We start from the raw sequence: 26,137 nt of genomic DNA, 5'->3' as shown, positions 1-26,137 counted from the left end.
GAGGAAGCTGCTCTGTCTGTACAGATCACACAGGTGGAGTCTACACTACAGTCTGCATTGTCAGCCGAGCAGCTGAAGGAGTCCAACATCTAACCGTCTACTAATCAGGCGTACTCTTGGAGCACCACCTACACAAGACTCACCTCGTCCATCTAGACTGCTCACTAGAGCTTCTTCTACAGCCTCTGACCCATCACTTCCCTCCTCTGCTGGAGGCACTTTATTAGGATCTATAGAGGGACAACACCCACCTCATATTGTACATCAGAATCAAGGAAACAGCAGAGATCCGGCCACAGGGGAGGTAAAAAACATCAACGCTGCAACAAGGGATTTCCCACTCATCCAACCATCCCAACAGATGATTCATCATCAACAGAAATAGACGGAATTCTCGCCTTCTCCTCAGCTGGACTGACATCGGGTAAGATGGACCTTCTGGGGAAAGGTTTGGGCTTTAGCCCTAAAGGTATCATGAAGAAGTTTTTGTTGGCACAGGACTTGTATAGATGTTTCAGGAATATTAGATTGAAGGTACATTATTCTTGGAGAGGCGATATTGAGGGATCATCTGTAGTCACACCACTGAGTAGGTCTGTCTGAGGTTTACAGATAAAATGGAAGTTTCCACCACCCACTACATATGCAGCAGCAGAAATGTTTCTTCATTTGGATGATAAAGATGGTGACGTATGACAGTCTATAATCAGGAACTCTGGGGTCATATCCTAATAATGGGACCATTGAGGAGAAAGGTGCATTGCCATCATTAGCAGCAAGGTGAGATATAACATTGAAGCCAGCTGATAAGGGGGGATGGGTGGTCATTATGGACACAGCATGTGATGACAATGAGACACTGGAGAGTGCAAAGTCTGGTGCAGCTCTGCATAGGAACCAATCAGCTTCCAGGTTTTTTGTCAAAGCTTCATTGAACAAGCTGAAGTCAGAACCTGATTGGCTCCCATGCACAGCTGCCCCAGATTTTGCACACTCCAGTTTTAGTAAATCAGCCCCATTGTGTCCATCTGAGATGGTTTGTGCCAGATCCCGGGTTGTGAGTTCCATTCAGTACAATGTCTTTGGGTTCTCTTGCTAGTTGACTGCCCCCTTGTTAGTTGAGGTGTTTGTAGTCATAGAGGTGTTGGGTCATGATGGAACGATGTTGTGTCAGGTGAATGGTAGGCTTTGACCTGGTTTTATCTGCCAGCTCTGTGTTGATTCGCTGAGTTTTATATTGTTTGTTATGTTCATCCTTGGAATGTCCATCCTTAAATCTGATGAGGCCAATATGGCGGTCAGAGCAGCCGCATGACCCAGAGCTCCGGTCGCCCCCAAACTCCATCTAACTCCCACCAGCTAAACTGACTTAAAAGCGGCCACCCCGACCCTCCTTGACCCCCCCTGTACCTGGAGAGGGAGTGGTGCCACGTGATCCACCACTGTGCCCTATCCGCCACCTCTGCCTCGCTGGTCCCATCACCACGTGGCCCGAATCTCTGCCGCCATGCTGGTCTCATCACCACATGGCCCGGTTCTTTGCCGCCGCCGTCACCGCTGGCCACATCCAAGCTCCTCGGGCCCTAGACACACCAGGAGAGGGGAAGCCACCGCCCTCTAAGAAGTGAAGCCGCTGCCCAAGCCTCCACGGTGCCTGTCCCTGCAACCCCGGCCCGGCCTCCCGAATCCACCGGCCCTCCAGACAAACCACCCACAACCTGATTAGCTGCACACAAGCAGCCTGCATATAAGCTACCACCGGGTAGCAGCAGGCAGGGGGCAAGCATTGGTGCCCCCCAGCCCTACCTCTGCCACCAGGACCCTATAACTGCCCAGGACTAGTGCAGCACTCCAGCACCCAGCCTCGCATGGCCTGCTGTGGCCCACCAAGGCGCACCCCCCATGACACCTACAGGGAGCCTGCATGGCAGCACCACCACCCGCACGGCCACCACCACCAAAACGGGCCACTGAGAACCAGGACGCCTCCTCTCCAGCCAGAGGGGTTAAAGACACTTCCATCACCCCCACCCTGTGAGGGAAATCCACCACCACCAAAATGGACAGGTTAAGCCACCACCACCAACTCAGCACCCCTGCTCCCCACCATGTGCTACAAAGCCGCCCCCGTGCCCCACCACCGCACAACCCCATGGTCCATCATGTGAGCCTGCCATGCGGCCTACAGCACATGCCGGGCCCTACAACACCTACAGGTGCCAGACCCTGCCACTCCCACAGACGCCGGACCCTACGGCACCCACTAACGCTGGCACACAGCGCCCACAAGCACAATTGAGAGAAGGCAAAACTGCCATCACCTCCGGGATGCTGCCACACCACCGTTTTTCTCCACAATGAGGGGAAGCTGCCATCACCCCCAACAAAGCTGCCACCACAAACCCAGGGGATACCACTAGAACCTAGAGGGCCACAGGAGCACACAAGGCTCCAAGGAAACCACAGTCAACCCACACACCAGCACCACCACCCTGGGACTTCCACCTGGACCCTGAACCCTGCCAAGCATGTCTCCGCAGGAGCACACGCAAGTTGCAGCCACACATCACTCCTGACCTGATCACCCTGACAGCACTCACACCGACCCCAACCCAGCTCAACCCAAAGGACAAGTAACAGCCGCACAACGATCCAGATCCGTCCACCCAGGGACTACTCACACCAACCCCCATCTCTGCTCGACCTAAAGACACGAACCCTTGATGTAAGACACCACAACAAGAGACCCCACTGCTCACCAGACTGTCTACAATCAAGCGCCCCTGGAAACCATCCACCCTCACCCATTCCCCCTCCTTACTCCCCTACACCCCAGCTACTAGAAGCCACAGCAACAAGATACGCCACTGCACACTGGACTATCGACAGCCAAGCCTCCCACCACTCCTATCTGCCACCCTTAAATGCCTCTTCCACTCCTTCTCATATTCCTCTCCTCCGTTCCCAAAATCTATTCTCTATATCACTCTGCTCCTCCCAGACAATTGTATATTGTGTCCTCACTGCTTCCTTCGCCCCTCTACGGCACCCACCACCTCCTCCTAACACTCCACCCTCCCACAGACCCGAACACCTCCACTGGCAGATTTGCTCACTCCTGTACATCCCGCTCCGATGCCACCTTTCTCACCCTTCTTCTCCTCCAAACCTCCGGGAACATCTCCCCGAACTCTGGCCCTCCACCACCTCGCTCACCCACACAGCACCCTCCCACTTCCATGTCCTGCCGCAACCATCGCAACTTAGTATCTGTCCCCCTGCTTCCTAAAACCACCCCCCCCCCCCCATTTTCATGCGCACTCCTGAACGCCCGATCGGTGTGCAACAAGCTCACCACCATCCATGACCTCTTTATTTCCCACTCCCTCAACCTCCCAGCGATCACGGAAACCTGGGTCCAGGCCACTGACTCTACCCTCCCTGCTGCGCTCTGCTATGGAGGTCTCACCTGGACCCACTCACCCAGGCCCAACTGTCATAAAGGTGGTGGGGTTGGTCTGCTCCTGTCACCACAGAGCACCTTCCGAGTCCTCCCAAACCCCCCCTCCCTATCCTTCTCCTCCTTCCAGTCCCACTGCATCCGACTATTCTCCCCAACCCCCCTGAAGGTTGCCGTTATCCACTGGCCTCCTGGACCTCTATCCTGCTTCCTGGATGACTTTTCCTCCTTGTTACCATTCTTCCTCTCCTCCGAGCTACCCACCATCATCCTTGGGGATTTCAACATCCCTGTCAACGTTGACAACCCGTCCACATCCCATCTCTTCCACTTAACCTCCTCCTTTGCACTTGCACAGTGTGTACAATCCACCACCCACTCTGACGGAAATATCCTGGACCTTGTCTTCTCCAACCGCTGTGCTCCCCACAACCTCACAAACTCCCCCTTCCCTCTCTCTGACCACAACCTGATTACCTTCTCTATCTCCTCGTCCTCCAGTGCCTACCCCTCCAAATGTCTTACCACCACCAGTTGCAACCTCTGCAACCTTAACCCTGCCCCCCTCCACTCTGCAGCTGATCAACTCCACGACAGCATCCTCCCCCTGTCCTGCCCCGACTTGGCTATGACTGCCTATAACAACGCTCTATCAACAGCCCTTGACTTACTAGTGCCTTTAACCACACAAAACATCAGACCTCGACCGCTCCAGCCCTGGCAGAATGATCACACTAAATCTCTCAAATGATGCAGTCATGCCCTGGAGCGACTATGGCACAAAACCAGATCCCAACAAGCCTTCTCCCTCTATAAATCTGCCTTCCACACCTACACCTCCTCCCTCCAGTCCACCAAACAAGCCTACTTCCTGACCCTCATCAAGGCCCTCTCCTCCCATCCTCGCCGACTCTTCTCCACATTTAACTTCCTACTCTCTCTGCCCCCACCTCCACCCAGTTCCTCACTCACTGCCCTTGAGATTAGTGCAATTACTTCAAAAACAAGATTGACACTATTCACAAGGACATTGCCACAGCTCACACTCCCTCCAAACCTTCGACCTTACTACCATCGAGGAGGTCTCCAAAGTCTTCACTGATGCCCACCTCACCACCTGCCCCCTTGACCCTATCCCCTCACAACTCCTACAACCTCCCTCCTCCTCCATACTACGCTCCCTCACCCACATCTTTAATCTCTCCCTCTCTTCCGGCACATTCCTTTCCCCTCTGAAGCATGCACACATCACCCCCATACTTAAAAAACCCTCTCTGGATCCCAATGACCTGAACAACCTCAGACTCATCTCCCTGCTTCCACTCACATCCAAACTCCTCGAGCGCTTTGTCTACACTTGCCTAAGCTCTCACCTCAACGACAACAACCTCCTTGATCCCCTACAGTCCAGCTTCTGCCCCATACACTCCACCAAAACTGCCCTATTCAAACTCTCCAATGACCTCCTAACAGCCAAATCCAATGGCCACTATTCTGTACTCCTACTCCTGGACCTCTCCGCAGCCTTTGACACAGTTGACCACCCCCTCCTCCTCAAAAAACTACACTCCCTCGGCCTCAGAGATTCTGCTCTCTCCTGGCTCTCATCCTACCTATCACAATGCTCTTTCAGCGTTACCTATAATGCTACCACCTCCCCCTCACTCCCCCTCTCTGTTGGGGTCCCCCAAGGCTCTGTCCTTGGGCCCCTTCTCTTCTCCATCTATACCTCCTCCCTGGGCCAACTCATACACTCTCACAGCTTCAACTACCACCTCTATGCCGATGACACACAAATCTCTCTACCCCTCACCTTACCCCCTCAGTCTCTATCCAAATCACCAACCTACTGAACGACGTATCAGACTGGATGTCACTCTATTTCCTTAAATTGAACCTCTCCAAAACTGAGCTCCTTGTCTTCCCCCAACCCACACACCACCCCCTACTGACTTCTCCATCACATCCAAAAATTCCACTATCAGACCCGCCCCGCAGACCAGAGTATTTGGTGTCATTCTGGACTCCAACCTTTCCTTTCAGCCCCATGTCCAATCATTAACAAAGTCGTGCAGACTCCACTTCCGCAACATCGCCAAAATATGCACGTTTCCAACCCCTGAAACCACTAAACAGCTCATCCACTCCCTCATCATATCAAAACTCGACTACTGCAACTCCCTCCTCACTGGCCTGCCTCGCCACAGGCTATCCCCCTTTCAGTCTATCCTGAATTTGGCAGCCAGACTCATTCACCTTACCAACCTCTCCGTTTCCGCCACCCCCCTCTGCCAATCCCTCCACTGGCTTCCGATTGCGCAATGGATCAAATTCAAAATCCTAACACTGACGTACAAAGCTGTCCATAATACCACCCCAAACTACATCATACATACACCTAATATCCAAGTATCACCCTTCACGCACTCTCTGCTGCTCTCAAGACCTCCTTCTCTCTAGTTTCCTGGTCTCCTCCTCCCATGCCCACCTCCAGGATTTCTCCAGGGTGTCACCCATCCTCTGGAACTCCCTTCCCCAACCCATCAGACTATCACCTACCCTCCTCTCCTTTTAGCATGCCCTGAAAACCCATCTCTTCAGGGAAGCCTACCCCACCCCCTGCTAATCTCCCTACCTCCTCCACTCTTCCTACCATTCCATCCCCCACAGCTACAGTATCTCCTGTACCACTTTCCCCTCCCTCCTAGATTGTAAGCTCCAAGGAGCAGGGCCCCCTCATGTATCACATTATATTGTGTTGTATTGTTACTGTTTTGTTTGTTGCTTGTTCTGTCCCCCTTTGTAATGTACAGTGCTGAGCGAACTGTTGGCGCTTTATAAATTCTGTATAATAATAATAATTAGGGAGGACAGTATGATGTTGGAGTGAGGACATTTTTGTTGTGTGGTCTCTGTTAGTTGTAATAGTTTATTCTCAGAGGCTTCCTTTTGTCCCTGGAGGATGTTTGGGTCGGTGTGTATGATGATATGTTTGGGTCGGTGTGTATGATGATATGTTTGGGTCTGTGTGTATGATGATATGTTTGGGTCGGTGTGTATGATGATATGTTTGGGTCGGTGTGTATGATGATACGTTTGGGTCGGTGTGTATGATGATACGTTTGGGTCGGTGTGTATGATGATACGTTTGGGGTTGGTGTGTATGATGATATGTTTGGGTCGGTGTGTATGATGATATGTTTGGGTCGGTGTGTATGATGATATGTTTGGGTCGGTGTGTATGATGATACGTTTGGGTCGGTGTGTATGATGATATGTTTGGGTCGGTGTGTATGATGATACGTTTGGGTCGGTGTGTATGATGATACGTTTGGGTCGGTGTGTATGATGATACGTTTGGGTCGGTGTGTATGATGATACGTTTGGGTCGGTGTGTATGATGATATGTTTGGGTCGGTGTGTATGATGATATGTTTGGGTCGGTGTGTATGATGATATGTTTGGGTCGGTGTGTATGATGATATGTTTGGGTCGGTGTGTATGATGATATGTTTGGGTCGGTGTGTATGATGATACGTTTGGGTCGGTGTGTATGATGATACGTTTGGGTCGGTGTGTATGATGATATGTTTGGGTCGGTGTGTATGATGATATGTTTGGGGTTGGTGAAATACGGATCATTGATGACTCCTATCGCTTGTTCAGTTGTTGAACTTGAATTTTGTTGTCTCTTGTTCCTGGGAAGAGCCGTTTGGTGTTTAGATATTTCCCATTGGAGTCTATTATTAACAAAAAGTATCCGGAATTTGTTGCCTGTTCTTGTGGTTTGATGATTGTTTGTTTGTAGGGATGAGCTTCATGTTCGACTTGAACCTAAGTTTGATTTGAACATGGCCGTTCGTGTGTTCGGCAAACAGAAACGGTACGGGCATTCAGTGGGCTGTTTACCCTGACAGTGCATTGTGATTGGACAAAGCAATGCACCTAACCACAAGTCAGGTGTAATACTTTGACCAATCACAGTGTGTGGTGATGTCACAAGGGGGCGGGGTATATAAAAACTGTTGTCATGGGCACAGCTGTCAGCCAGGAGCCAGCATCGCAAGCGGAGCTTTTTCCCCCCTTTTTTGGGTAGCGGTGGTGGTGGCATCGTGATTGATGTTGGATCTACTTTGGGGGACATTTTTTAAAATGTTTATTTTTAATAAAGGACTTGTCAAAGACTGTCTCCTATCATTTTTTACACTACACTTTTTTTGTGAATGGGTAGCAGTATCATATACAGCCTACTCATTCACATAGGTGGGGGGGTGGGATCTTGAGGCCCCCTTGTTAAAGGGGGTTTCCATATTCCAATAAGCCCCCAGGCTGCAGACCCCCACAACCTCAGGCTACGGTTGTGGGAAAGAGGCCCTTGTCCCCATCAATATGTGGACAAGCACCCCCCCATGTTGAGGGCATGTGGCCTGGTATGGTTCAGGAGAGGGGGTGCTCGCCTCCTGATATGGATTTTTGGGGGACCCCCATACCATTTTTAAAAAAATGATTGGCATAGAGGGTTCCTCTCAAAATTCATACCAGTCTCAAAGTGCTTGGTGTGGATGAGAGGGGGACAACAAGTTTTTTTTTTTTTTAATTGTTGGGCAATGCTGACAATTCTTTTGACATTCAGCTGTCGGCAGGAAACCCCACTGACACCAGGAACATGAATGAATGTCTCACTACTAAAATACCGCGTGACTTCATCATATAACTCATGCCGGATATTAGTAACTGAGCGGGATCTTCATACTCAGATGTGGTAAGACACCTCTCAGTCCTTCATGTTTGACATTCACTGTAGAACATTCTGTAGGTTCGGATGTTTGACCGCGACCTGAACAGGGGGGTGTTCGGCCATCACTATTTGTGGTCTCAGGATTAGTAGAGTTGTCTTGGCTATTGCTGGTCTTTGTCTTGTTACATTTCGGAAGCTGATTGGTCTCACCGGTCTGTTGTTCCTTGATGGGTACTTTGTATAAATCATCCTCTTTGATTCTCTTTCCTGATTGTTGAGCTCCATTTGTATCTTTGGTGTCATTATCTCTTCCCTCAGTTGAGGGTTTTCTTGTTGTAATTATTAAATTTTAGATCGAATTTCTAGGATAGATCTGGGGGGGTGTTTGTGTTTTTAGCTCTTCTCTAAGCTGCTTATTTACATTTTCTCACTTGTCTTTGACATTTTTCTTTTAATTGAACAAAGTCTCTCCCTAGCTGAGATTAAGCTTGTAATTTTTGGATTTTTAGATGCACTTTCTGAACGTACCTGCAAATCGAATCCAAGCATTCTGGTTATCAACTCATACTCCCACCAGGCATGGATTGAGCAGGTGAACCCCATAATAATACATGAAAACCTAACTTCTCCTAGGAGACTTATGGCTGTCTGGCAGAACTGGCTGGATACTCCGGTACTCACTCCCCATACTTCATTTGTCATAGGTTTTTATAGGTTTACCTTTTTTAGGCCCCTAAAAATGGACCCGGCCAACTGTACCCTACTAAATGGTAACTACATTGGAGGCCGATACTTGGTGTATGATCCTGTAGACACAGGCCTACTTGAACGGAGTCAGCTATCTATGTCTGTACTGGAGAGAGTTACTTGCCATGTACAGGTGAATTGTTCTACGTTGCTTCTTTTTTCTCTTTTCATTTGTTTATAGAAAGTAAAAGTGACACCAGAGACAAAGCAAGTTATTGTTCTGTATGATCTGTAACATTGCCACAACTGCTTATACATTAGAATGTATGACTCCATTGTCTGGGCTGAATGTTGGATATACTGTGTGCACTTAAAAACTTAAACAATACAATTTAGTTTAATTTAAAAAAAAATATTATATATATATATATATACAAATGATGATGTACATATGCTTTCTATATATATAACACAGGTGTCAAACACCTGTATCCAGATCCTGCCCTCTAGGTTATTCCATGTAGCCCTTGCATCTCTCCTGCAGGTACCCCCTTGTCTCCTCCTCCACCATGTCTCAGCAGTCGGCAGCAGAGAGGAGAAAATAACTCCTCTTCCAAATCCTGTACTTCTCAGTGCATCCCCTCATCTCCGCCTCCCTTGGTCTCAGCATTCAGCAGACTCTGGTAATTGACTCCACTCCTCCTCTGGTCCTCCTCCAGACCCTGCACTTTCTGCTTTCCAGCTCTGCCCCCAAAGGAGGTGCACGGTGATGTTAGGGTGGGTGTGGGGTTCTTGGCATCTGATGTAATGGGGGGGGGGGGTGAGATGCTCTGGACATCTAGTCTTACAATTACAACTGGCCCTTTGAGGACAACCATAATGCTGACACAGCCTGCGATGATATATAAGATATATTTATTAATGATCATTAAAAATAAAAACCAACTTTAGCCCTTTTATATAGAATTCTGATTTTTATTTTTTTTGTACAGGTGGATTGATGAGCCACGTTTTTGGTCATGCTGGTCTTCGTGAATACAACTCAGTCACATGGGAAACCAAACGTCTGGGTGTTGTAATTGACTGAAAGTTTGTATCGCAGTTCACTGGAGGAGTCACACAGGACACAAGTCATATCCGTGTTCTAAATGTCATAAGTGCTTTGGGTCCTCTTCAACACTGATCCAACCTCAGAGGATAACAAGAGAAAAATCATTTCAGTGTTCTGGAAGTGACAATTGCTTTACAGTAAAGTCCAACCCACTTATACATAAGAGGAGTCATTTCAAGCTATTTCTTGTTTGAAACGTGACAAAGATTTTACAATGGAGGCAAAACATATCGCACACAAGAAGGTTCACTCTGGAGAGAAGCCATATCAGTGTTCTGAATGTGACAAAGCTTTTACGTGGAAGTCATATCTTATCATACACCAGAGGGTTCACACTGGAGAGAAGTCATATCAGTGTTCTGAATGTGACAAAGCTTTTGCACATAAGTCAAGTCTTATCACACACCAGAGGATTCACACTGGAGAGAAGTCATATCAGTGTTCTGAATGTGACAAAGCTTTTGCACATAAGTCAAGTCTTATCACACACCAGAGGATTCACACTGGAGAGAAGCCATATCAGTGTTCTGAATGTGACAAAGCTTTTTTAACCAAGAAAAAGCTTATCATACACCAGAGGGTTCACACTGGAGAGAAGTCATATCAGTGTTCTGAATGTGGCAAAGCTTTTACACAGAAGTCATATCTTATCACACACCAGAGGATTCACACTGGAGAGAAGTCATATCAGTGTTCTGAATGTGACAAAGCTTTTACACAGAAGTCAAATCTTACCACACACCAGAGGATTCACACTGGAGAGAAGCCATATCAGTGTTCTGAGTGTGACAAAGCTTTTGCACATAAGTCATATCTTATCATACACCAGAGGGTTCACACTGGAGAGAAGTCATATCAGTGTTCTGAATGTGGCAAAGCTTTTACACAGAAGTCATATCTTATCACACACCAGAGGATTCACACTGGAGAGAAGTCATATCAGTGTTCTGAATGTGACAAAGCTTTTGCACATAAGTCATATCTTATCACACACCAGAGGGTTCACACTGGAGAGAAACCACATCAATGTTCTGAATGTGACAAAGCTTTTGCACATAAGTCAGATCTTATCATACACCAGAGGATTCACACTGGAGAGAAACCACATCAGTGTTCTGAATGTGATAAAACTTTTAGACAGAAGTCAATTCTCATAGCACACCAGAGGGTCCACACTGGAGAGATGCCATATCAGTGTTCTGAATGTGACAAAGCTTTTACAGGTAAGGCCGGGCTAATCTATCACCAGAGGATTCACAAGCTTGAGCTACATAGAGGAAACTCCAGAAGAAGGGGCAATATTAAAGAAGTCACAGCTGTCCCATTAGGCTCACAGGCCCAATGTCTTCCCACAAACTAGGGAAGACATGATGCTACTTAAAAAAAAAAAACTTTGAACAAACAGGACTCTAATGATTGGATTCATTGGGTTTAGTGCTTATGTCCATCAGGAACACACCTAGAAGGCCTGTGAATATTTTACCTTTGGACATTTCTTCAGACAAGCAGCAATGACTGAACTGTATTCTTCATCATTCTCATCTTTATCCTTTTTTATGGAGCATTGACTGAACATGTAATGCATTTTCATCATTCACTAACTGAGCTATGTTCCCATGTGTTTTCTTCATTGCCAGAATCTGACCAACCAATACATGACCAACAATGCCTCAGTACCAGAGTCTAGGATGGGGTCCAATGGCTTCTTGCCATGCCTCTGAAACCTCATTAGGAGAGTCCATTCCAGGTTCTTTTGAGAACTGATACATCATAAGCTAGGCTTGAGGGTTCCAGCTAAGCCCACCTTGTCCACACCTCCCATTACATGTTCCACCTCCTCTCCCATGATCAATGCCTCCTTTCCATGTTCCATCTCCTCTCATGGATGACAGCTTTGCAGGCAGGTCTGTAGCTGCGATACCAGCCAGATAGAGGTCTCTGGTTAGAGAGTAACTTCTTAAGCTGGTGTAGGCCTTCCAACACGGAGTTAATGCTGTTTTAGGGGACATATTCAACAGTATCACCTACTCCCAGCTGACCACTTATGTTTCATCTGGTTTTCTCAAAAGGGATTCTATCAGGTGAAGATTGGATGTCCTTGTTATCTTTTTTTGTTTTGTCCACTATTGCTCATCTCCATAAACTATTCACACGGTACAACTGCAAGAGATCTGAACTTACAAAGTGCTAAGTGTGCGGTCATATTCCTACCACTTCTGGGAGACTGAAATTCCTCTTATTGGGGTTCACCTTAATGACTCTGAATGAACGGATCCCTTTTTGGGGCAAAGTTAGCAAAGAGCACTAATTATTCCTGGAAATGCTAAGACATCGGCACTAAAGTGTAACAATGGGCAAAATCAATAATTACATAAATGGTGCAATCTGTCATTAGCATAAACGTTTTATGTTTTTCCAAGTCTCCCCTTGTAATATTTTTATTACCTGTTGACCATCTCAGTAGATCTGATTTTTTCTGCTTCCTGTAGAAGGCCAAGCTATTTGGCAAAAATGAAAGTTAGGGGGGTTGGGAAACACCATATAACACTGCTGGGGGTGCTTACAACTGTCATCTTCCATTCATATGGGGGGTTGAACCTTATAGAAATCCTGTTGCTGTAACTGCTGTAGAAGCGTCAGCTGGAGTTGGACTTTACTTGTTGTGTGTCTTCCTTATAATCTATCTAAGACTTCCCTGTACAGGGTGACAACGCTGCTGTGTAATGTTCCTGCAGAATGATCAGGGTTGTCACCCTGTTGCAGAAGGTGGGGAAATAACAGATCTACAGACAGGACCAACAGCTGATACAACTATGTTGCAGAGGGAACTCTGGGAATGCTAATGACAGATTGCATTACACATTCAGTTAGCAGACTTCCTGCTGTTGGTCTGATGTTTGAATTGTGTTCTGATATTTACTGTCCTGCTGTAAAAGGTGTAAATGATCGGCCACATGTTTCCTGTATAGCAGGGACTACAAACTCATATCAGGAATAGTAGGATGGGTACTTACCCAAGGGGGTCACCTTTTTGGATTTGGAAGAAACATTTAATTCCATTAATGGCACCGACAAGGGGAGTCTCATTTACTTCACTAACAATAGGAGAGCCAATCACAGGCCAGTAACATTTCATGGTTTCTCAATGTAATTGCAGAATGTTTAATCCCCATTGGTCCAATGGATTCCTAGTCCTTCCAGATAACATTTACTTCTTGTGTGGAAGGAGCACCCTAAAATGTCTTCCCTTCAATTCCACCCATAGCTGTACTTGAGGTTATGTTGCCCCTCCCCCATATCTGTAAGGGAAACCTCAATTTCTCCCAATACTCCCCTGGCCTTCCAGTGAGAAGAAACATTTTCTCTGGATTGGAGCTGCTTTATGCAGTGAGCCCTTCATAGACGGGATGGGGAATCTAAGATAAGTAAGATGGACCGGAGTACTGGAGTCACAGATCAGGTAACCAATGACACCATTGATGTTATAGCAGAGCTGGCAGCAGAAGTGGCTCCACCACCTAAGGTGGTGTCACAGAACTGCTTGGCTGCTGACTATCTCTTGGAAGACCAAGGTGGAGTCTACAAACTGGTGTCAGAGAGTTGTACATTTATATTAGATCATGAGGATCTCAGAAGGGGATATCTACACAAGGTAAAGGAGTTCCAACAGGAACCTGGGTGGGAGGAGGTGGGATCCAATGTTTTGGGTGGGTTTAGTTGGAACCTGGTTGAGTAATATGGTGGGTTTGCTTCTTAAGCCATTATTTGCTATCATAGTTTTGATTTTGAAATGTTATATATTGCTGTATTTTCTTTCACTGCCAGAGTTTATTTTGCTTTTGTTTTTAGTTAAATTCACATTTTAGGCCATATGATTAGTTAAACCCCCAAACATTTCTTTTATTTTCTGAAAGCAGAGACTCTGGAGAATATAATGGCGGTAGTTGCCATTTTTCATGTCACAGAATATTAGTACAGCTGTTTATCAAATTTGTTTCTGTATAAAAAGATAATGTTAGTGCACAAAGAACACAATATATGACCCAATTTGTTTGGTGAAATATAAAATATGGGTTTGGAATCAAGTATATAGACACCAAACATATCAAACTTTACAAATTGTGCGTACTTGTGAAATGGTGACAAACTTCAGTACCAAAAATTGTTCAAAGGTGATGCTTTAAGAGCCTTTATAGGTTATCAGTTCAGATAGTTATCCGTGAACGATGGCCTCAGAATGATTGTTCTCACTCTCACTTGTGCAATGATATGTAAAATGTGTCGTGTGATTTGTTTTGTGTTTTTTAAAATTTTTATAGGGTTTAATTTTTTTTCATCTCTTTCTTCACTTAACATGGCTTCTGTCATATAGGGGGTTGATAGCCCCCGTGATACATATTTCTGGTCACAGGTCCTTTTTAAAGAGACATCAGAACATTATTAGACCCCTAATGTCACCTCTGTACCCCAAGAAAGATGGTCAAGCACAGATCATGCCTAATCAGCTCCTTCCCAAACCATAGTGACTGGAGAATGACAGCGCTGAACCCAGAAATGACATAATCTCCCACCTCCCACATTCATTCACTGAAGGGGAGATCAGAGATCAGATGTTGGATGATCTGCTTCTGCCCTCACCACTGACACCCACCATGTCTGTCTTGGGCTTGCAGGAGGGACAGCTGAGCCAGGAATACATGGTGGGGGGAGGACCTTCAGTGCGGCTGAATCACTTCCACCAGAAAGCTGACAGTTGGCCTAACAAATGTAGACAACCCCCGGGTGCAGTAGCTATAAGGCCGTGCTGCTGCTGATGGAAACCTTACGTTGGCCGGAGTGAAAGGGTTCCACTAATGTACATCTGCCAAATCTGTATCTGAGGAGACCATAGAAGCAGCATTAGAAAGAAATGTGAGCATGGCTTCAGTCAGGCGATGGTCCTGGTGGTCCTGGTCTTGTTCTCCTTCAGGTCCTCTCACCTTGTAGATGGTGACATGGTCTTGTTGTGTGGGAATGAGCAGGAGGGGCTCGGGGTTCTCTTGTACCCAATCAGCTTGTTGTGGATAAGATGAAAGTGTCTTCTGGGAATTTACAGGGATTTGGATGTTTAGAGGGATACATAAGTGGGCGTGGTTTGTGTTAATGAGGGGTGTGTCATATGCTAATCAGTTTTTTAGAATAGATTATATAAATGGTATAAATAGATCAACAATTTATCTCTTTTCTTCTGTTGTTAAAGTGTCACATTTAATAAAGTTGAATTATAATTTCACCGCACAATACCGTGGTCTGGGTTCTTCTACAACACATCCCCCCAAACATGTCCTCTTCCAGTTATAGGGGTCTGATGGAATGGGACACCAGCTGATGGTATCTCTTAGGCCCCTTGTACATGGGGGGTCCAGCCCCTGTGGGTGCAATGCTGGCATTATAATACACCTGGTAGGCACAGGTACAGCGTCCAGCCCCGCTGCCTGCAGCCTGTCAAAGTCTACACTACAGCTGGACGGGGCTCAATGCTGCACCACGTTTACCTCGTGTTTAGGGGGCTCCGTGTTCAGGGAGAAATGACCGCCATCCTGATCAGACAAACCATAAAGAAGATGTAGGCAGGTGCAGTCTGCTTCTTCTACTGTAGGGGGCACCCAACCAGGGGGACATCCCAGCCTGGAGAGGAAGTCGGGGGACACTTGGTTTCTCTGTGGTTTCCCGGTTCCTGGAGACTGTGTGGAATGAAGGGGTCCATGGAGTCCTGGAGACATTTTTAATTCTTTTGTTTACATGTTTTAAAAATAATTTCTACCTTAAAATTACTTAAAACCCCCAAATATTATATATATTTCTTCACAACAGCAGACACACTAGAGGATGAATTGTTAGTAGTTCTGATGTTTTATGATTTTTATTATTTTACTCAATATTACTGCAATGATTTATGAAAGGTACAATTTCAGTTAAAAATACAGTAAAGTTAATTTCTGGGACATAAATGTAATTTATTATCTAAGGTTTCAGTAAAATATAAAAGATACATTTCCCCGCCCTGAATATAATGGGATCCCACATAACAGTCGCTGTTCATATTCAGAATTCCTTTCTTACAATGGGATCTTGTGTCCGGATAAAATCTTTTATAGATCCCTTGTGACATTGTGTTCTCATTGTAAAATCCTAGATTTGTAAATCTGTTGCTGATATTTATAATGGTTTTGTCCAGAAAAAGAATGGAGTGATGTGGAGAGATGGAAACATATGTATAGATGAGAGATTGGTCTGTTGACTCCCCAGAGCTCCTTTCCATGAGAGATGTTTGTTTCCCCCCCAGAGCTGAACAATGGTACGTTCCTGAATGGCCAGGCTGCTGGTTTGTTGAATCCAGAGTCTTCATACAAGATGCCTCCACAGTGTACATTGATGGGGCTGGGAAGGCTGGTACATGTTGTTCATTTGCTCCGGGTGCAGGAGATAGGACAGAATCCCATTGTTGCCGGGTGTCCTCGCTTTCCTCAATTCTGTACTCACTTCATTTACAAAAGCAAACTCTGTGAGTGGAGAAGGTGATTGTGTCCGGCTGGAGCTCAGACCTGACAGGGACTCGGGATTTTGGGCCTCTTACGTCTAAGACAAATATAGTCTGAGTTGGAGAGAAGATAAAATATCATTTCTTCTCAGAGACATTCTGAGGGGTTTTCCACACTTTGTAATTGCTGACAATTCTTTTGTGGACATTCAGCTGTCAGTGGGGAAACCTGCCGACAGATGAGGAGTCATCGGTTAGGGGTGTGACCGCCTGATTTCCAGCCAATCATTAACAACCAGATATATTTCACACAGAATTCAGATCAGTCCATCAATTGTCAGCAGATGAGAATTCAGAGAAAGCTCCACCCTCATTCCTTCTCCACCAATCATGGATCTCCAGTTACCTAGTCACCGTGGGCATGATTTCCTTGATATCCATTGTTGGTGTCAGTGAGATAAAATAAGTCCCATTGTTGGTGTCAGTGAGATAAAATAAGCCCCATTGTTGGTGTCAGTGAGATAAAATAAGCCCCATTGTTGGTGTCAGTGAGATAAAATAAGCCCCATTGTTGGTGTCAGTGAGATAAAAATAAGCCCCATTGTTGGTGTCAGTGAGATAAAATAAGTCCCATTGTTGGTGTCAGTGAGATAAAATAAGCCCCATTGTTGGTGTCAGTGAGATAAAATAAGCTCCATTGTTGGTGTCAATGAGATAAAAAATGCCCCATTGTTGGTGTCAGTGAGATAAAATAAGCCCCATTGTTGGTGTCAGTGAGATAAAAAATGCCCCATTGTTGGTGTCAGTGAGATAAAATAAGCTTCATTGTTGGTGTCAGTGAGATAAAATAAGCCCCATTGTTGGTGTCAGTGAGAATAAAGTGTACCCCCAGCCCAGCATAGGTGGTCAGTGGTGGTACTTACCTGATCCCACCCTCCCACTACCTCTCTGCTGATGTCAGAATTATACTTTCACTGTAGGAAAGGAGATGCCGGCTCCCAGCAGTCGGGTATAATTGCAGTGCCTGGTGATGGAACCCAGAGAGTGTTCCGGAGTCGTCACCTCACTGCCACTCTGAAGAGTCCTGGAACCTGCCAGACATGGACATGAACATTGGAGAACACTTGGAAACAACAACAAGGTTCAAACTATGAGACATTTCTTGGAGCTGCAGTTCCTCTGAGCTCCACCAGGTGGTGAGCACCCTTCTACCCAGACAGGAAGTGATGTCAGGTACAGATGGAAAGTGATGTCAGGTACAGACGGGAAATAATGTCGGGTACAGATGGGAAGTGGTGTCGGGTACAGACAGGAAATTATGTCTGGTAGAGGCAGGAAGTGGTGTCAGGTACACATGGGAAGTGATGTCAGGTACAGATGGGAAGTGATGTCAGGTACAAATGGGAAGTGATGAAAGGTACATACGGAAAGTGATGCCAGGTACAGATGGGAAGTGATGTCAGGTACAGATGGGAAGTGATGCCAGGTACAGATGGGAAGTGATGTCAGGTACAGACAGGAAGTGATGTCAGGTACATACAGGAAGTCAGGTACAGATGGGAAGTGATGCCAGGTACAGATGGGAAGTGATGTCAGGTACAGACAGGAAGTGATGTCAGGTACAGATGGGAAGTGATATCAGGTATAGACAGGAAGTGATGTCAGGTACAAATGGGAAGTGATGTCAGGTACACATGGGAAGTGATGTCAGGTACAGACAGGAAGTGATGTCAGGTACATACAGGAAGTCAGGTACAGATGGGAAGTGATGCCAGGTACAGATGGGAAGTGATGTCAGGTACAGATGGAAAGTGATGTCAGGTACAGATGGGAAGTGATATCAGGTATAGACAGGAAGTGATGTCAGGTACAAATGGGAAGTGATGTCAGGTACACATGGGAAGTGATGTCAGGTACATACAGGAGGTCAGGTACAGATGGGAAGTGATGTCAGGTACAGACAGAAAGTAATGCCAGGTACAGATGGGAAGTGATGTCAGGTACAGATGGGAAATTATGCCAGGTACAGACGGGAAGTGATGCCAGGTACAGACGGGAAGTGGTGTCAGGTACAGACGGGAAGTGATGTCAGGTACAGATGGGAAGTGATGTCAGGTATAGATGGGAAGTGATGTCAGGTACAGACAGGAAGTGATGTCAGGTACAGACAGGAAGTGATGTCAGGTACAGACAGGATGTGATGTCAGGTACAGACAGGATGCTCTGGGTGAGAGGTGAGTTGGAAGGAAGTGGAGAGGAGACATTGCTGTGTCTCCCAGCAGACAGAAGATGTCAGTAATGAGGCTCCACCTGATGCTGGCTGCTGGGAAGGTATATAATCCCCCCCTGTAGTTTTCATCAGTGCCTCAGTGTTCTGCCTGTGAGCTGCTTCCCTGCTGGATCCTGTGTCCTGTATCTTGTATACTTTCCCGATTCTGGTTTCCTGCATCCTGTTCCCCCCATCTCTGCTCCCGATTACTAGTCCTGGGTCTGCCCGGTGTATGTCAGCTTCCCTCCATTTGTACACAGTGTATTATAGTCAGGTTGTTAGGTTGGTTATTTGCTGTCACATTTATGTGTCACTTTTGCTTTGTTTATGATCTGTGGGTGTCGGAGGGTGTCGTGTCCATTAGTAAACTCCTCTTAAAGCGATTGTAAAGGCAAATTTTTTTTTCTTTTAAAACAAACATGTCATACTTACTGCTGTGTGTGATGGGTTTGCACAGAGCAGCCTGGATCCTCTTCTTGGGTCCCCCACAGGTGCTCCTGGCCCCTCCCTCCTGTTGAGTGCCCCCACAGCAAGCAGCTTGTTATGGGAGTGATTTAGTCCGGACTAAGTGTCCGATGATTATCTGTTCCTGTCCTATTTAATCATGCTAGCTCTTTAGTGCACACATGAAGAAAGCCACACTGACACACGTGTAGTCTATGAAAACTTCTAGTTTATTGGAATGAAAAAGTGAGTTTATATATACAAGATAATGCAAGGGTGGTGAGCAGTGTTACTGGGCTACGTATACGCTTCTAATTGGTCATGTCCATACAAGGCAAACTTCCTTCAGGGCTCCTGGTGATCTCCTCTTAGGTGTTATCTTGGAAAGAAAATATTTTTGTTCTTCCACAAAATCCTGACCATTGTACTATGCATGCTGGGCAGTATATGACATACTCCTGACCACTGCACAATATATACAGGGCAGTATATGACATGTTCCTGACCACTGCGCTCTGTACACAGGGCTGTATATGATATACTCCTGACCACTGTACTCTATACACAGGGCTGTATATGACATACTCCTGACCACTGTACTCTATACACAGGGCTGTATATGATATACTCCTGACCACTGCACTCTATACACAGGGCAGTTTATGACATGTTCCTGACCACTGCACTCTGTACACAGGGCTGCATATGATATGCTCCTGACCACTGCACTCTATTCACAGGGCAGTTTATGACATGTTCCTGACCACTGCGCTCTGTACACAGGGCTGTATATGATATACTCCTGACCACTGCACTCTATACACAGGGCTGTATATGATATACTCCTGACCACTGCACTCTATACACAGGGCAGTTTATGACATGTTCCTGACCACTGCGCTCTGTACACAGGGCTGTATATGATATACTCCTGACCACTGCACTCTGTACACAGGCCTAAGATATAACACTGACCACTGCACTCTGTACACAGGGCTGTATATGATATACTCTTGACCACTGCACTCTGTACACAGGGCTGTATATGATATACTCTTGACCACTGCACTCTATACACAGGGCTGTATATGACATACTCCTGACCACTGCACTCTATACACAGGGCTGTATATGATATACTCCTGAACATTGCACTCTGTACACAGACCTAAGATATAAACCTGACCATTGCACTCTGTACAAAGGGCTGTACATGACATGTTCCTAACCACTGCACTTTTTTTTCTGAGCCATGTATGACATGCTCCTGACCGATGACCACTTCTAAATGCTGGGCTGTATAAGACATTATCTTACCCACTGTGACATACATGACATACTACTTCTGACTACTTCACTCTGTATAGAGACTGTATATCATATACTCCTGACCACTACACTCTGTACTCTGGGATGTATATCACATACTCCTGACCACTACACTCTGTATGCTGGGATGGAAATCACATACTCCTGACCACTACACTCTGTATGCTGGGATGGAAATCACATACTCCTGACCACTACACTCTGTATGCTGGGATGGAAATCACATACTCCTGACCACTACACTCTGTACTCTGGGATGGAAATCACATACTCCTGACCACTACACTCTGTACTCTGGGATGGAAATCACATACTCCTGACCACTGCACTCTGTACTCTGGGATGGAAATCACATACTCCTGACCACTACATTCTGTACTCTGGGATGGAAATCACATACTCCTGACCACTACACTCTGTACTCTGGGATGGAAATCACATACTCCTGACCACTACACTCTGTACTCTGGGATGGAAATCACATACACCTGACCACTGCACTCTGTATTCTGCAATGTAAATCACATACTCCTGACCACTGCACTCTGGAATGTAACTCCTGAGCACTGCACGTTGTTTGCAGGGCTGTATGAAGTAGTCTCCTGACCACTACACTCTGTACTCTGGGATGGAAATCACATACTCCTGACCACTACACTCTGTACTCTGGGATGTAAATCACATACTCCTGACCACTACACTCTGTACTCTGGGAGGTAAATCACATACTCCTGACCACTACACTCTGTACTCTGGGATGTAACTCCTGACCACTACACTCTGTACTCTGGGATGTAAATCACATACTCCTGACCACTACACTCTGTATTCTGGGATGGAAATCACATACACCTGACCACTGCACTCTGTATTCTGGGATGTAAATCACATACTCCTGACCACTGCACTCTGGAATGTAACTCCTGAGCACTGCACGTTGTTTGCAGGGCTGTATGAAGTAGTCTCCTGACCACTACACTCTGTACTCTGGGATGGAAATCACATACTCCTGACCACTACACTCTGTACTCTAGGATGGAAATCACATACTCCTGACCACTACACTCTGGGATGGAAATCACATACTCCTGACCACTGCACTCTGTACTCTGGGATGGAAATCACATACTCCTGACCACTGCACTCTGGGATTGAAATCACATACTCCTGACCACTGCACTCTGTACTCTGGGATGTAACTCCTGACCACTACACTCTGTACTCTGGGATGTAAATCACATACTCCTGACCACTACACTCGGTATTCTGGGATGTAAATCACATACTCCTGACCACTGCACTCTGGAATGTAACTCCTGAGCACTGCACGTTGTTTGCAGGGCTGTATGAAGTAGTCTCCTGACCACTACACTCTGTACTCTGGGATGGAAATCACATACTCTTGACCACTACACTCTACTCTGGGATGGAAATCACATACTCCTGACCACTACACTCTGGGATGGAAATCACATACTCCTGACCACTGCACTCTGGAATTGAAATCACATACTCCTGACCACTACACTCTACTCTGGGATGGAAATCACATACTCCTGACCACTACACTCTGGGATGGAAATCACATACTCCTGACCACTACACTCTGTACTCTGGGATGTAAATCACTTACTCCTGACCACTGCACTCTGGAATTGAAATCACATACTCCTGACCACTACACTCTACTCTGGGATGGAAATCACATACTCCTGACCACTACACTCTGGGATGGAAATCACATACTCCTGACCACTGCACTCTGGAATTGAAATCACATACTCCTGACCACTACACTCTACTCTGGGATGGAAATCACATACTCCTGACCACTACACTCTGGGATGGAAATCACATACTCCTGACCACTACACTCTGTACTCTGGGATGTAAATCACATACTCCTGACCACTACAATCTGTACTCTGGGATGTAAATCACATACTCCTGACCACTGCACGTTGTTTGCAGGGCTGTATGAAGTAGTCTCCTGACCCCTGCACTCTGGGCCATTATTCATGGTGAACCAGAAACTGGATGACCTGTAAAGGCTTGTAAAGTGTCTCCTGTGAGAAATGTTTGGGCCCCAAAGATCCCCATCGTGGCCCCGACACACACAATTCTTTTCACTCAATAAATTCTTTATTATAGTTTTACTTCTAACAAGATTGTAATCATAGAATCAGGAAATAACAAAGGGAGGAATCTGATTGGTCAGAAAGATCCCTTGTCTGGAATGTGGGGGCGGAGTCATTATTATTAGTGTACAATACAATACACAACGTGTTCCATTATTATAACAAAGTATTGTAGAAAAGATCCCAACATGTGACATGGCTGAATGAATGCTGGTCATATTAGTTCATCTATTCTCTAAGTGGGGTGGTATCTATTGGGCCAATCCCTTTTACAAACCACACATAATATCGCCCTTCAAAGTGACAACAGAAACGATTTGCACAAAATCAAAGAGTAGAAATATTTTCCGGTGGATCCCCTCTACCCAGACCCCATATGTAGACATAGAACAACAAGCTGTGTTCCCTCTCGTGCCGCACTCCTCCAACCACCCAAACCCACACAGAAGCCAAGGGAAATAATGAGAGGAAAGTTCCCCCCTAGTTTGGGGCGGAGTTCTCCTTCCCTCCTGTTGGGGGATGGGAGAAGGATGGACTGAAGACAGAGAGACGCTTCGGGGTCACCACTGTTCTGTAGAGCCTTGAAATGAAGGACATCAACTTCAGAAGTTCTTGTTGTCTGTGTAAAGTTCCCCGATAACGAGATCTGGGCTCTCCCGGCTTCTAGCTCTGTAACCCGCTATATCATTATCAGGAAACGCAACTCCGACACCCAAGAAGGGCTGAAGTTGTGTCCTTCATTTCCAGGATCTACTGACCACTCTGCACCCCGACATTTACTGCACTTCATCCATGTCTTTGGGGGCCTCTCATCTCCTTATCAACTGTTTCTTCCATGATGAAGATCAGCCATGGAGTATATCTGAGGTGTATATCAGGGTGTGCTTCTTCCCCACATGAGAGCTGGGATGTCCAGCAACATTCATCTAGAAGACATTTCCCGCACTCAAGGCACTAATACACCTCCAGGGTTGTGTGGGACCCCTGATGTACAGGAAGACAGGACTTCAGTGAGGAACATTTCCCTCACTCAGGACAGGAATATGGCTTCTCTCTGTATGAGATCTCTGATGTCTGTAAAGATCAGACTTTTGTGAAAAACATTTCCCGCACTCAGAACAGGAATACGGCTTCTCACCTGTGTGAGATCTTTGATGTGTGTAAAGATTGAACTTCCGTGAAAAACATTTCCCACACTCAGGACAAGAATAAGGTTTCTCCCTCGTGTGACATCTCTGATGTGTGTAAAGACTGGACTTCTGTGAAAAACATTTCCCGCACTCAGGACAGGAAAATGGCTTCTCCCCCGTGTGACATCTTTGATGTTTGCAAAGATATGACTTCTCTGAAAAACATTTCCCGCACTCAGGACAGGAATACGGTTTCTCCCCCATGTGCAATCTCTGATGTGTGCAAAGATGGGACTTCTGTGAAAAACATTTCCCGCACTCAGGACAGGAATACGGCTTCTCCCCCGTGTGAGACCTCTGATGTATGGAAAGATGGGACTTACATGAAAAACATTTCCCGCACTCAGGACAGGAAATCAGCTTCTCCCCTGTGTGAGATCTTTTATGCACATTAAGATGGAATTTAAAACGGAAACATTTCCCGCACTCAGGACAGGAATACGGCTTTTCCTCTGTGTGAGACATTTTATGCCTATTAACAAGGAATTTTGAATGGAAACATTTCCCACACTCAGTACAGGAGAAGCTCTTCCCTGTTGGAAGGCTGGCCTGGTCCCGCACAGTCTGAGGTTCCTCAGGATACGAGGAATACGATGGTCCATCTACACTGGGTGGTGCCGGATGGACATTGGAGGGAGCCGGGTTTTCTCCTGGACTATACTGTGTGATGTCCTCATCTTCTACTTTCCAGTCTGGAGACAAAGTGAGACAATCCTCGGAGGTTTTCCTCATCTCCCGGCCATGGACTAAAATACAAAGACAAAGAGGATTACTAGACAGGAGCTGATTGGTTCCCCCAAACCAGGACTCCACCCACATTAGGCAGCTTGGTCTCTGAGGAGCTTACAATTCCACCCTCAAAGGAACTAGGAAATGGCTCCTCTGATCTCCTACCAGGTCATTTCTTTATTCATGGACCTTAGTCAGAGAGTGAGGAAACAACCAGAACTGTCTTTTATAGGAGGGACAGTGATGAGGGGATTATAGGACGAGGGTCCCCACCCCCTCTATCAGGGGTCAGGAGTATGTAATGTATAACACAGAGTATATAGTGCAGGGGTCAGGAGTATATAATGTACAACATAGAGTACATAGTGCAGGAGTCAGGAGTATGTCATGTACAACATAGAGTACATAGTGCAGGGGTCAGGAGGATGTAATGTACAACATAGAGTACATAGTGCAGGGGTCAGGAGTATGTAATGTACAACATAGAGTATATAGTGCAGGGGTCAGGAGGATGTAATGTACAACAGAGTATATAGTGCAGTGGTCAGGAGGATGTAGTGTACAACATAGAGTATATAGTGCAGGGGTCAGGAGTATGTAATGTACAACATAGAGTATATAGTGCAGGGGTCAGGAGTATATAATGTACAACATAGAGTACATAGTGCAGGAGTCAGGAGTATGTCATGTACAACATAGAGTACATAGTGCAGGGGTCAGGAGGATGTAATGTACAACATAGAGTACATAGTGCAGGGGTCAGGAGTATGTAATGTACAACATAGAGTATATAGTGCAGGGGTCAGGAGGATGTAATGTACAACAGAGTATATAGTGCAGTGGTCAGGAGGATGTAGTGTACAACATAGAGTATATAGTGCAGGGGTCAGGAGTATGTAATGTACAACATAGAGTATATAGTGCAGGGGTCAGGAGTATGTAATGTACAATATAGAGTATATAGTGCAGGGGTCAGGAGGATGTAATGTACAACATAGAGTATATAGTGCAGGGGTCAGGAGGATGTAATGTACAACATAGAGTATATAGTGCAGGGGTCAGGAGTATGTAATGTACAACATAGAGTATATAGTGCAGGGGTCAGGAGGATGTAATGTACATCAGAGTATATAGTGCAGTGGTCAGGAGGATGTAATGTACAACAGAGTATATAGTGCAGTGGTCAGGAGGATGTAATGTACAACATAGAGTATATAGTGCAGAAGTCAGGAGTATGTAATGTACAACATAGAGTATATAGTGCAGGGGTCAGGAGGATGTAATGTACAACAGAGTATATAGTGCAGTGGTCAAGAGGATGTAGTGTACAACATAGAGTATATAGTGCAGGGGTCAGGAGTATGTAATGTACAACATAGAGTATATAGTGCAGGGGTCAGGAGTATGTAATGTACAATATAGAGTATATAGTGCAGGGGTCAGGAGGATGTAATGTACAACATAGAGTATATAGTGCAGGGGTCAGGAGGATGTAATGTACAACATAGAGTATATAGTGCAG

The 26,137-nt window shown here is 46.0% G+C and overlaps 1 protein-coding gene across 1 annotated transcript in view; it reads left to right on the top strand.

The window, feature by feature from the left end:
• LOC149468115 (uncharacterized) overlaps window positions 1-26,137 on the top strand; it is a 368,056-nt gene that overhangs the window by 213,255 nt on the left and 128,664 nt on the right. The window contains 1 exon segment of the mRNA XM_089670677.1: window positions 10,241-11,219. Coding sequence (XP_089526803.1) covers window positions 10,241-11,219 — 979 coding nt within the window.

Source organism: Staurois parvus, unplaced genomic scaffold, assembly GCF_062004578.1.
Source record: "Staurois parvus isolate SC_StPar_1 unplaced genomic scaffold, SC_StPar_1.0 ptg000092l, whole genome shotgun sequence".
In the NCBI taxonomy this organism is placed as follows: domain Eukaryota; kingdom Metazoa; phylum Chordata; class Amphibia; order Anura; family Ranidae; genus Staurois; species Staurois parvus.
Note: the sequence above shows the minus strand (reverse complement) of the source record. Positions and strands in the feature narration are given on the sequence as shown.